This window comes from Biomphalaria glabrata, chromosome 11 (genome assembly GCF_947242115.1).
Source record: "Biomphalaria glabrata chromosome 11, xgBioGlab47.1, whole genome shotgun sequence".
NCBI lineage: Eukaryota > Metazoa > Mollusca > Gastropoda > Planorbidae > Biomphalaria > Biomphalaria glabrata.
Genome location: NC_074721.1, coordinates 15,018,659 through 15,031,005, shown reverse-complemented (window position 1 = coordinate 15,031,005; position 12,347 = coordinate 15,018,659). Strand labels below are relative to the sequence as shown.

The 12,347-nt window shown below is 37.1% G+C and overlaps 1 protein-coding gene across 3 annotated transcripts; it reads right to left on the bottom strand.

Moving 5' to 3' along the window:
• Window positions 1-903: 903 nt before the first annotated feature.
• LOC106069832 (neurotensin receptor type 1-like) lies at window positions 904-10,204 on the bottom strand. Of its 3 annotated transcripts, none has more exons than XM_056045440.1 (3): window positions 9,896-10,204; window positions 7,076-7,419; window positions 904-1,984 (listed from the first exon to the last, which is right to left on the bottom strand). In XM_056045440.1, the coding sequence occupies exons 2-3, from the start codon at window positions 7,195-7,197 to the stop codon at window positions 1,093-1,095; spliced, it is 1,014 nt and encodes a 337-aa protein (XP_055901415.1). In that variant the 5' UTR covers window positions 7,198-7,419; window positions 9,896-10,204; the 3' UTR covers window positions 904-1,092. The 3 variants fall into 3 exon arrangements, with proteins under 3 accessions (XP_055901415.1, XP_055901416.1, XP_055901418.1); XM_056045441.1 differs by having other exon boundaries at window positions 10,010-10,204; XM_056045443.1 differs by having other exon boundaries at window positions 10,065-10,204.
• Window positions 10,205-12,347: the final 2,143 nt, after the last annotated feature.

Genomic DNA, 12,347 nt, shown 5'->3' with positions numbered 1-12,347 from the left:
CTACACACATACAGGATACGGAAATGTATTAATATTATCATTATTACATTGTTCAATGAACTGATAGTTATGGAGGTACAGTTCAATGAGGACCTGGTCTAACTGATGTGATTGAATGATTCTCTAATAGTTTTGTGAAAGGCCTATCTCTCATTTAAAGCCTCAACAATTAAACTTTTCCCTTAAAGTAAAGAAAAAAATTCCCTTTCTTTTCGTGTATTGGGTTTTCTCTACATTTTTTGATCCTGTGATATAAAAGAGGGGGGGAAGGGGTAATATAATGAAAAGCTCTCCTGTTTCTAATGGACGGTTAACCAGGGTGTCATGTGACCAGCACAACGACAAAACCGCATTTACTTCCCCAACCGGTTCCCATTTCCGATTTTCTTAAAGATCTAAAAATCGTTAGTTATTGAGAGCAAAGTCGTGTCTCTAATAAGTGTAGAATGGAGGTATTGTCTTTATAGAAAAAGTTTAGTATTTTTTTATTTTTCTTGTTATTCTTCTCCATTGAATTTTATGTCTACACCTATGGACTTAGGCGTAAGCGCACGTGACACATCACGTGACCAAAATGGAATGAGAAAACAATATCAGAACAATCTCACACCTGCATGCATTATTTTTTAAAGACTGGCTAAGGGGCATAAACCTATCAAAGGAACTTCCTATCAAAGGGACTCCAGTTTGAATCCAGACTGCTTAAAGGCAGCAAAAAAAAGTTCCCAACCCTTCCCCACCCCCCCCCCGAGTTCTCGTTTGGTCCATAAAATAGATTAAACTACTGCACTGTGCATGGTATAAGCATAAAAGTGGTGATTAAACTAACGAATTCTTTTAAAATTTGAATTTAAATATACAACAATGCCTGATTAGTTATTTAATTTTTTTTATTTGTTTTAAATGAATTAAGAATTACAACATTACCTGATTGTTTTGATGATAATATTTAGCATAACACCGATTGTCATTTAAATAATAAAAATTTTATTTAATTCTCTAACACAGTAATAACACACCGGGAACAGGTGGATAACACATTGAAAGCGCACTGCTAACATCCAATCAAATCTTTTGATGTGTCTTTAAAACTCAAGTTTGTTGTTGACATTTTAAAAGCTCAACCAACGCTCTTCTAAATCCCCTGCATAAAAAGAAATACAGAAACATATTCAGCGCGTGAGAGACATCTTTGAAAACATACAGTAGCATTGATGCGTAGAAAGTGTTTTCTCTAATAAATGGGGCTATTAGGAACACGTACACAGACAGGGGAGCGTTCAGGATGAAGTACAAAGCCACTGCTATGATCATTAATACACTCATTGTCTTTTCGATATTTGGCTGCGGAGGTTTGTACGACGGAAGGAAGGTTCCAGCCTCGTTGGGAACGCTCCCTTCCCTCAGAGTGGACGCTCGATTCGTTTTCTCCCTGTAAATCTTTCTGATGACGGCGATGGTTAAAACTGTGATCAGAACGAACGGGATGAAAATGTCAAGGCCGTCTGACATCAAATGAAAGATAATGATGGTCCTCACAACGCATGAACATTTCTGGGCGTCGTAGTCTCGAAATGTCAAGCTCAAGGCACTGAGGGCTACAGCCAGGAGAACCGTCACGACAAGCACCGCGGCTTTCATTCGCGTCTTGGTGAGGAGGTACCTCTTCTGTAATGGGTAGTGGACGGCGATGAAACGTTCCACGCAGATGAGCACCAAGGTCCAGTTTGTGATCGCCGTGGACATGCTCATGGGCACCATGCCTAGCTTACAGAACATGGGGCCGTTTTCCAGGTTCAGCTCGTAGGTGGCGCACTTGGTCATCAGGGCCAGGGCGTCGCAAACGGCCAAGAAGGCCACCAAGAAGGAAGCTGAGCTGGATGTCTTCATCTTGCAGATCGTGACGAAGACCACAAGGTTTCCGGCCACTCCCACACTGGTGATGAAACGAACCGCAATCAGGATGTTTGCATTAGCTGTCGCTCTGTGGAACAGACGAAAGAGTGCAGGTTTAAAAAAAACAACATTATAACAGCAGAAATGTCTGGTAAATAGAATGTAGTGTTTAGCGTCGACTATTTAGACACTGTCTAATTACAGTAAGACAAACTTTATAAACTTACTTATATACACTGTTGTCTAAAAGTAGGTGGACACTAAACAGTAACATTTATTTAGATTTATACTTTATTATAGTTACATACACATTCATTACATTCACATTTTTTTTTATTGTGAACCAAAGTAATTATATATTTTGTACATACAGAAACTATTTCCCAATACATGACTTATTCCACTTACTGCCTAAATATTTTTTAACCTTCCTGTAGATAATAAAATACAAATGAATTATTGGAATGAGGTAGTCTTTGCATCCAAAAATGACTGAAAAATAATCAATATACCGAAGTCCAGAAGTGTTGGTCTCTGTATTTGTTACATAAGGATGCCTTCTTGTGCTTATTACTGAACTAAATAAGGTGATAATTTATTTTGTTTCATTATTAGGTAACTTTCGGTGACAAAACTTGCATCTTGTTGCGGGTGTGGTGATTTAGTAATCGGCGTGAAATGTGTTGATTGCATGTGTTTTGGTTTTATGAGTGCCCCCCCCCCTTTGATTACCACCTCTTATCAGTTTATGTTTAAAGGAGTATCTCTAGTTTGACTATTTATTAAGTATCTTTTAATGTTTTATGAGTAGCCCCCCTTTGATTACAACCGCTTATCAGTTTATGTTTAAAAGAGTATCTCTCGTTGGACTATTTATTGTTTATCAGTTAACGTTTTATGAGTTGTTCCCCTTTCATTATTTTATGACAAAGGAAGTTCACTCCCTTGTTTGTTTGTTGTTGTTTTGTTTCACGATTTCATGAGTCCCCCCTCCCCTTTTACTTTTCTATTGAGATTTCAGGTTTCTTAATTTTTACAAAGCTTATATCAAGTCACTCTGTCTGTCTATCTGTCTATCTGTCTGGTAAAAAGTGTGTACACGTTATTTCTCCCACACCCATTCTCGGATCAAGCTAAAATTTTGCTTAATTATTCATTGACATAAACCAGACATTAATTAATAAAAAAAAAATTAGACAATTAATTACTGGTAATTTATTTATTTATTTTATAGCAACAAGAGAAACTAATACTTCAGTATGCACAGATATTGGGTAAATCTGTTGGGTTTAGTCCCATTAAATAATTGATAACGCTATTTCTCCCTCATGCGTTCTCCGATTAAGTGGATACATTAAACAATTATTTATTGTACCTAACAAAATATGAGCCAATAAACAATTAGTCAATTAGTTATTGGCAATTAATTATTTATATATCGAATAAGGGAAATAGCTTGTACATTATTGTAGACATAATTTTAAGAACGGAGTTCTATCCCTTTAGATAAAGTTTTTTTTTTCAAAAGGATGTTTTATATTTTGCTTATTAACTGTTTCGTGTTATCGTTGCTTTATAAACTTATTTCTATGTAATTCTCAGATACTTCAGTATCCTACTAGTCAGATGTCTGCCTTGGTTGTGGAGTTCGCGATTCAGACTATCTTCACGATGATTCTAAGTTCACACACTGACGTTTTACCTTTGCAGTCCTCCAGGAGTTTCGAACACTAGTTCCTTCTTTTCTCTAAGTCATGTTTCAAAATGTAAGCGTTTGTTTCATTAAGCAACACGTTGTCACAATGCTTGTACTAAGAATAATAATCTTGTGACAAGAGAAGTGAAACAGACCTACGCCCTGGTCAATGTTGCAGTGGACAGACACTTCATCGTTGCCTTCCAATACAAGGTTAAAGTGGTGACAAAAATTATTTTTTTTTATATTTGCTTTTAGGTGTGCGTGTGTGTGTGTTAGCACATGATTGTGTGTATGTGCATATTTGTACAAGGTGCACAGCAGCTATTTAGGGCAGATAAAAGAACGACAATCCATGCGAATGGTGTTGCTACGGAAACAGAATGAAACATTTCAGCATTAAAACGTGATTAAATTATTAGGTATTAATTGAGCAATTGAAAAGCAATAAAACAGCTGGTATGGCAAATTAATTTTTTTCCTTCGATATAAATATATATAATGTGTATTTTTTTTAAAGCCCTAAGGGTATATAAAGTTATATGTGGGGCTTGAGTGGATGACGTTATGAAGTATTTGAAAGTTCATAATTAAGTAAATGAACCTGCAAAGTCGGCTCTTAAATCACAGAGATCTTAAAGCAAAACATAAAGTTTGAACTTAATTTAGCCTCTGATTTTCCTCTGTCACAAAATGTTCATTAAAATAAAACACTAAAACAAATTTAAAACAAGGTTATAAAAGACAGTTTGTGTGGAAACACAAACTCAAATCGGCCCCCGAAGAGGTCCACCCAGGCAGGCTTCAATATTTTCAGAAAGAACTGCCGAATGAAATTATATCAAAGACAAATATGAGATAAGATAGGAGAAAGAAGGTTAACAGATCTTGTGTAGTGCCCCAACGGTCCCGCAGATCAAAGGATAGGTGAAAGTGAATGTAAAGTTAGATGTGAACCTGGCCTAACTAGTTCCCCTTTCAGACCTTGTGGTCTATAGGGCAGTTGGTGTAAAGTTCATCTGTTTTTTGTGGCCTACGGTTAACGAGGGTGTCTTGTAGCCAGCCCAACGACCAACCGCCGTTACTTTTCCCCAACTAATGTCAGGTACCCATTAGAGCTGAGTGGACTCAGAGACGAAAAAGATTTAAAAGTTGAAAATTAGTCTTCACCAGGATTCGAACCCGGGACCCCCAGGTTCGAAAGCCAAGCGCTTTACTGCTCAGCCACAGCGCCTCCCCTGATCTAATTTTTTTTGTAAAAGCTCAAACTCTAATTTGAATCCTAAACTGCGGTATCATATAAGAAGTTAAGAAAAATTAAGTTTACAAGATTACTATTCGTTTTAAATTAGGTCTAACTTATAATGCATACTAATTAGCTTTTTCTCTTAAAAAAAAAATGCTTGCATAACTGATTTTAAAAATTAGATTTTTCGCTTTCAGAAAAGAAAAAAGTAGCCGTTGCATCAGAACTTTGAATGGTCTAAAATATTGTGATGTCGGATTTTCAATATCTTTTCTAGTTTACGAGATCTAAACGGGACAGACGGACAGACATTTCGCACAAAACTAATAGCGTCTTTTCCCCTTTCGGGGGCCGCTAAAAAAAAAAGAACGTCCGAGAATAAATTTGTTGACACTTGCTGTCGATTCACTTTACTAACAGGCGGTCTATGCTCAAACATTCTGCACGTATTTGTCTATTTTGTGTTGTTCTAAAGCTTATATCAACTCACTCTGTCTGTGTGTCTGTTTGTCTAGAAAAAAGGTTGTACACGTTATTTCTCCTACACCCAATCTTGGTTCAAATTGAAACTTTGTACATGTATTCGTTGACATAGACAAGACATGAATCAATTAATTTAAAAAAATAAACAATTTGTCAACTAATTACTGGTGATTAATTATTTGTTTGATACCAACAAGGGTAATTAATCCTTCAGTATTCGCAGATATGGCTAAATATGTGAGGGTTTGGTCCCCTTAGATAATTGTACATTTCATTTCTCCCACGCCCATTCGAATCAATTTAAAACTTTCAACACTTATTTAATGTACCTAAAAAAACATTCATCAATTAAAACAAACAGTAAATTAATTATTGGTGATTAATTATTTTGTTTGCTATCCAATAAGGGAAATATATATGTATATATATATAGTTCCCCTTTCAAAACGTGATCTATAGGCAGGGGATGTAAAGGTCATCTGTTTCTGTGGCCAACGGTTAACGAGGGCGTCATGTGGTTAGCACAACGACCAACTGGCTTTACTTTTTCCCGACTAATGTCGGGTACCTAATAGAGCTGGGTGGACTCAGAGGCGCCGAAAGATCCCGTAATTAAAAAGCCGGTCTTCACCAGGATTCGAACCCGGGCACCCGGCTCAGAAGACAAACGCTTTACGGCTCAGCCACCGCGCCTCCATAAAGGAGTCTTGCCATGTACGGAAACAGACAAACCCTACAGAACACCTGAACCGTGCTAGAAGAGATTAATCTCAGCACGGAGCAATTTTTCCATGGTGGCTTACGAATGGTACAGACACCCTATGGCTTGGTTTCTAAGGCAGCGATTACATTTTGTTGAAACTTTTAAAAAACGTATTTGTATTAATGAATCAATAAATAAACTTTATGGATCAACGAAATTATATTGGAGATTTTTTCACGGTGGGCCTAAACTAAACAATGTCAAGGACGATGAATTACATTTGACCAAAGCCATCTATTTAGAAAAGTAAAGGAAGCAAAGTTCAGATCTTGCGATCTATAGGGCAGAGGATGTATTGGTCATCGGTTTATGTGGTTAAGGGTTAACGAGGGTGTCATGTGGCCAGCACAACGACCAACCACCTTTACTTTTCTTCAACTAAAATCAGGTACCCATTAGAGCATGCTGGCTTTATCAGCCAGCCAGCTAAAAATTTCCGAAATTAAAAATTTCAGTCTTCACCAGGATTCCTACAACCGACTCCTCGGTCGGGAAGCCAAGGGCTTAACCACTTAGCACTAGCGCCTAAAAGTAAATTCTTATAGATAATGCAGTAAAGGTCATAAGTTTATGTGTCCCACGGTTAACGAGGGTGTCATGTGACCAGCAAAACGACCAACTGTCTTTACTTTTCCCCAACTAATGTCAGGTACCCATTAGAGCTGGGTGCCTAAAGATCCCGAAATAAAAACCCCAGTCTTCACCAGGATTCGAACAGGGGACCAGGGAAGCCAATCGCTTTACCACTCAGCCACCGCGCCTCAGTACAGTGTAAAACCAAGGTAAAAAGAGTGTATGCTCGTCTATTGTTGTTGTTGTTACTTGTGACTTTTTGGCGAGAAACTTAAGTGTAGTCGGGCGATTTCCAACAATCATTTAGCGTTCATGTTTTTAAATTTAGAAAATTCGGAGAAACTAAGTATCGGTAATGAGATTGTGGTTTAATCTATTGAGTTGTCTGACAGCAGAACTCGTTCAATACTGTACTTACATTTCTTGACTGAAAACAAACGATGTGTTCAGACATGTGTTTGGACATGTGTTCAGACATGTGTTTGTTGACGTGTTCGTTATGTTAGACAAACTGTTGGTCTCCGACATCATCGCCATCATCTTCCTCTGTTGTAGGTTACCAAGTGGACACAATCTCTTTGATTCTTTAATTCAACTGATTCTTTGGTATAAGAAATCTGGATTTAACAGATTTCTGCTATAAAAAAATGTCACACGTCATCAGGGACAGAGATTGTACTGACTTTTTGGAAATAGACAATAAAACCATTCCTCTGTATCTTGTGCACCTACAAGAATTTCACATTCGTCTTTGTTTAATATCTGGAATGAAAAAAAAACAAGAAAAACATTAAAAAATACTTTGAAAGTAAAAGCTTGTATAAAGTGTACTTATAGCATTTTTTTTTTATCAATTAGTTTGGATCATTCATGTACTCATGCCACCAGCCGGCCTGTACATAATAAATCTGTGTGCGATTAGAAATACGCTTACCATTTGTTTTTGTTTGTTAGCTTTTAGCTTTCTCAATGCGCTGTGATCCTATCACTTGTTTGAACCAGTTGTGAAAGGAGAGGGATGAAAGGGGGGGGGGATATCTTTGTGAATGTTTACATGATCGTTTTTTTTTAAATGCATAAAAGAATCACGAAGGGTTCAAAGGTCCTCAAGGGGACTAATTCAACTTATACCACCACATCAGTCAAGTATTATTTTTGTTAAGATACCAAAACAATTGATTACCTAACTAACTAACCAAGTGGTTAAATTTTTGTATTGATTCTTGTGTTGGGAGGTCAAAGTAATAAATGTGCTAAATTTCAACTTAATCCGAGATTGAATGTGGGAGAAATAGCGTATACAAACTTTTTGCTAGGCAGACAGAGTGAGTTATATAAGCTTTGTAATAAAATGTAAGTCTTTATAGACACTGTCACGTAACATAAAGCAGCTCTTGCAATAGTTTATTTTTAGATTGAATATTTGCAGTGCAAGGTCATGGTTGTATGATGTTGACAAGTGATGACAAGCTTAGTTAAAACGATGACGGATTTTACGTAAGCTTTAAAAAATGGTTTAGACATAACTTCTACATTATTGAGAGATATTTGTCTGTTTAGAGTTCTTCCACTTCGATAAGATTTTTTTAAATTGTATATTATGCTTGCTTTATGTCTATTATATTATGCTTGCTTTATGTCTATTATATTATGCTTGCTTTATGTCTATTATGAATAAGTGGCTACTAGGAGATTGTAAAAAAAAAAGGACAATTAAATTAGAAACAAATAAAAGACTAAGTGATAGTAGATCGCTCTTAAGAAAACTGTGAGTGAATGAAGCACTTCAGTCATTGGGACGAAATGTTCACACGTGTAACCACAATACTTCCACTCCTTCCGGGTCACCCAGGACCAGGGAAAAGGGGGGGGGGAAGTTTGGAGAACAGAGCAAGCATAAGATAAACTGATTTCCCCTGGTTAGAGCCTACACACTTCCCACGGCTTCAGCTCAACAAAAAGTGACAGTGGTTCTTATACTAGTGGTGTACCATCCATGCCTCTTTGTTGAGCAAACTGTTCTTATGTTGGTTATTTGTTTCACTAAAAGGGAAAGCTAGAGACATTGACTCTACTAGTAAAAACAAGACTTGGTTTTTAGGAAGAATAGCGAAATGTAGACAGACTACTTTTGACGGCTTTAGTGTCAAGCAGTTTCTAAGGACGTAGAGATTTAGCTTGACGACATTCGACAGTTCCCTTCTTTATTATTAAACTCTTTAATCGACATTCGCTATTAGCGTCCACTAACTTTCGCCTGTGTTATGTGAGTTCGTTATTTGACAGTTACCTCCGTTTGAATTATCTACATGAGACACAGCGCGAACGAGCCTGACAACTAATTGTTCCTTCAAAACAACTAAATTTGGAAGTATTAATTCAATAGTTAAAATGGGTATTAATGAAAATCGACATTATACGTCTAATTAATCATGTAAATTAAAGAAACTTTTACTCGAATACAATTCGATGTGCATATGTCAAGAGTACATTTTCTAATTGGAGGACATTTAGAATGTGAAATTGAATGTTGAATTGACTTGCGGTTATCTAGGAGTCAGGTTTTTGAAATCTGAAATTGATTTTGACATTTGAATACAACCCATTACACTACAGCTACACTACAAACTGTTTACTAATTAAAAAACTACAATCTAAATATAAACTAACAAATATAAAAGCAAACTACAAACAAAATAGAAACTAAACTACAAACTACAAACAAACTATAAAATACTAACAAACTACAACCAAAATACAAACAAAGTACCAAAACAAATCAAACTACAAACAAACTCAAAATGAGGTAGAAATTAACTACTTACTAATAAAAAAAAACAATTAAAAACTGCATAAAACTACAACCATAGTAGGCTACGAACTGCAAACAAGTTTTAAAAAACAAATTGCAAAATATATATACTACAATCATATACAAACCTATAAACAAACTACAAACAAACTACAAACACACTACAGTCTAATAGCAAATTACAACCTGTATACAAACTACAAACAAATTACAAAGTATAAAAAAAAAATTAAAAAAAAACAATACCATAACTTTGTTAATTAGATCCAATTACAATACAAGCAAAGATTTAACTTTAACTGAGTTCAACAACATCAAACTATAGGCTGCTTTATGTAACTTAGATTTTCAATACCACAAAACTCCAGAATTGTATAAATATATTATAAGTATTACTAAAAACAGAATGTTAAAAAGTACACTTACTGAAGTATGGGTGTACTCGAAGATGTAATCATTATATTAAACCAATAAATGTTATTTCAGTTAATGACCCCGGTAACAGATGAACTAAAACAGGTTGAGCGTGTGTAGTCTTACATTAATTAGCAACCACAGAAACAGAAAGATCACTAGTGGTGTCCACATAACTCACTAGACTCACTAGACAATTTCGTTCCTGTGTTAGGGAATTCAGAATGTATCTAGTTTTTATAAGTAATTGTGTCAAGATATTGTAACTGTGGTAACGCCTACTGAGTCTAATGGGGGACCCACTGTGGACCTCGTGTTTCCCTGGAGGGCTGTTCTGATGTTATTGCGGAAGTTGAGTGGAATGTTTGGATTGGATGAGGTGATTTTTTTCCCACGTGACAAAGTGCAGGCTTGAGAGTTATTACATCAACTATGGTTGCTAGGTGATCAGACCCGGTTATTTCACTTTAGTTTAGAAAACAAATATTTTATGCCTTTAAACTCTCTCTCTCTCTCTCTCTCTCTCTTACGTGTAGCGGTACTCAGGCCTACTCGATTTCAACTTGTTTGTTTTAATTCTCTCTCTCTCTTTTTTTCTTTCTCTCTTTCACTCTCTCTCTCTTTCTCTCTCTCTCTTTCTCTGTTTTTACAAAGCTTATATCAACTCTGTCCGTGTGGTAAAACGTTTATACACGTTATTTCTCCCACACCATATCAAGCTGAAATTGTGCACAATTATTTCTTTTACCTGACATAGCACAAGAATCAATAATTAAATAATTTTTGGTAATTAATTATTTTGTTTGGTATCTCGAACAAGGAAAGGAAATTTTGGTGGTGGAATATATGCTGAATAGGTTGCCCCTTCAAGGGAACATTCTACAAACAGTAGACAACAATACTTTCATGGGCGACTCATGGTTAGGATGTCGGGTTGAGGAGGTTTCAGCCATGAGTTCGAATTCAGATCGTTTCCCTTTTTTTTTATAAAGGCTTTTAAAAAGCGAATACGGTAAAAATTCACCCAGATATCCATTCCTTTCTCCTCCTCCCCCCCCCCTCCCAACAAAAAACTTTTTCCCAGCTGGTAAGTGATTGGATCAGTGTATTGAGAAAACTAAAAGCATGAAGTAGCGCTAAATAAATACATTTAATAAAACTATTTCTAATCTAATTTATTGTTGTTGATCTATTACAAATTTAATCACATGACTGATCCCAACTAATTGATACAACTACTCTTAGTATAAGCTTTGATTTTTTTTAAAAGTATTTCTTATGATTTTCTGTTTTAAAACCATCACTCGGTCTCTCTCTCTCTCTCTCTCTTTTTCTCTCTTTCTCTATCTCACTCTTTCTTTTTCTCTTTCTCTCTCTTCCAGACACATTCCTGCTCTGGGTTGTGTGGCTGAAGGGTATGAACTTCTTGATTTCCAAACCGCAGAGACGCCAAATGTTTCTTTAAATACGACATTTGACTGAGTTTAGACTGTTAGCTGAGTGTCCAAAGGGAGCATGGAAAGCATGTCCACAAGGGAGATTGACCAAGATGTCCACAAGGGAGATTGACCAAGATATCCACAAGGGAGATTGACCAAGATATTCACAAGGGAGATTGGAAAACGATGTCCACAAGGGAGATTGGACTACGATGTCCACAAGGGAGATTGGATTACTATGTCCACAAGGGAGATTGGACTACGATGTCCACAAGGGAGATTGGACTACTATGTCCACAAGGGAGATTGGACCACGATGTCCACAAGGGAGATTGGACCACGATGTCCACAAGGGAGATTGGACTACGATGTCCACAAGGGCGATTGGACCACGATGTCCACAAGGGAGATTGGACCACGATGTCCACAAGGGAGATTGGACTACGATGTCCACAAGGGAGATTGGACTACGATGTCCACAAGGGCGATTGGACCACGATGTCCACAAGGGAGATTGGACCACGATGTCCACAAGGGAGATTGGACTACTATGTCCACAAGGGAGATTGAACTACGATGTCTACAAGGGAGATTGGACCACAATGTCCACAAGGGAGATTGACCAAGATGTCCACAAGGGAGATTGAACTACGATGTCCACAAGGGAGATTGGACTACGATGTCCACAAGGGAGATTGGACTACGATGTCCACAAGGGAGATTGGACTACGATGTCCACAAGGGAGATTGGACCAAGATGTCCACAAGGGAGATTGGACTACGATGTCCACAAGAGAGATTGGACTACGATGTCAACAAGGTAGATTGGACTACGATGTCCACAAAGGAGATTGGACCAAGATGTCCACAAGGGAGATTGGACAACGATGTCCACATGGGACATTGGACTACGATGTCCACAAGGGACATTGGACCACGATGTCCACATGGGACATTGGACTACGATGTCCACAAGGGACATTGGACCACGATGTCCACAAGGGAGATTGGACTACGATGTCCAC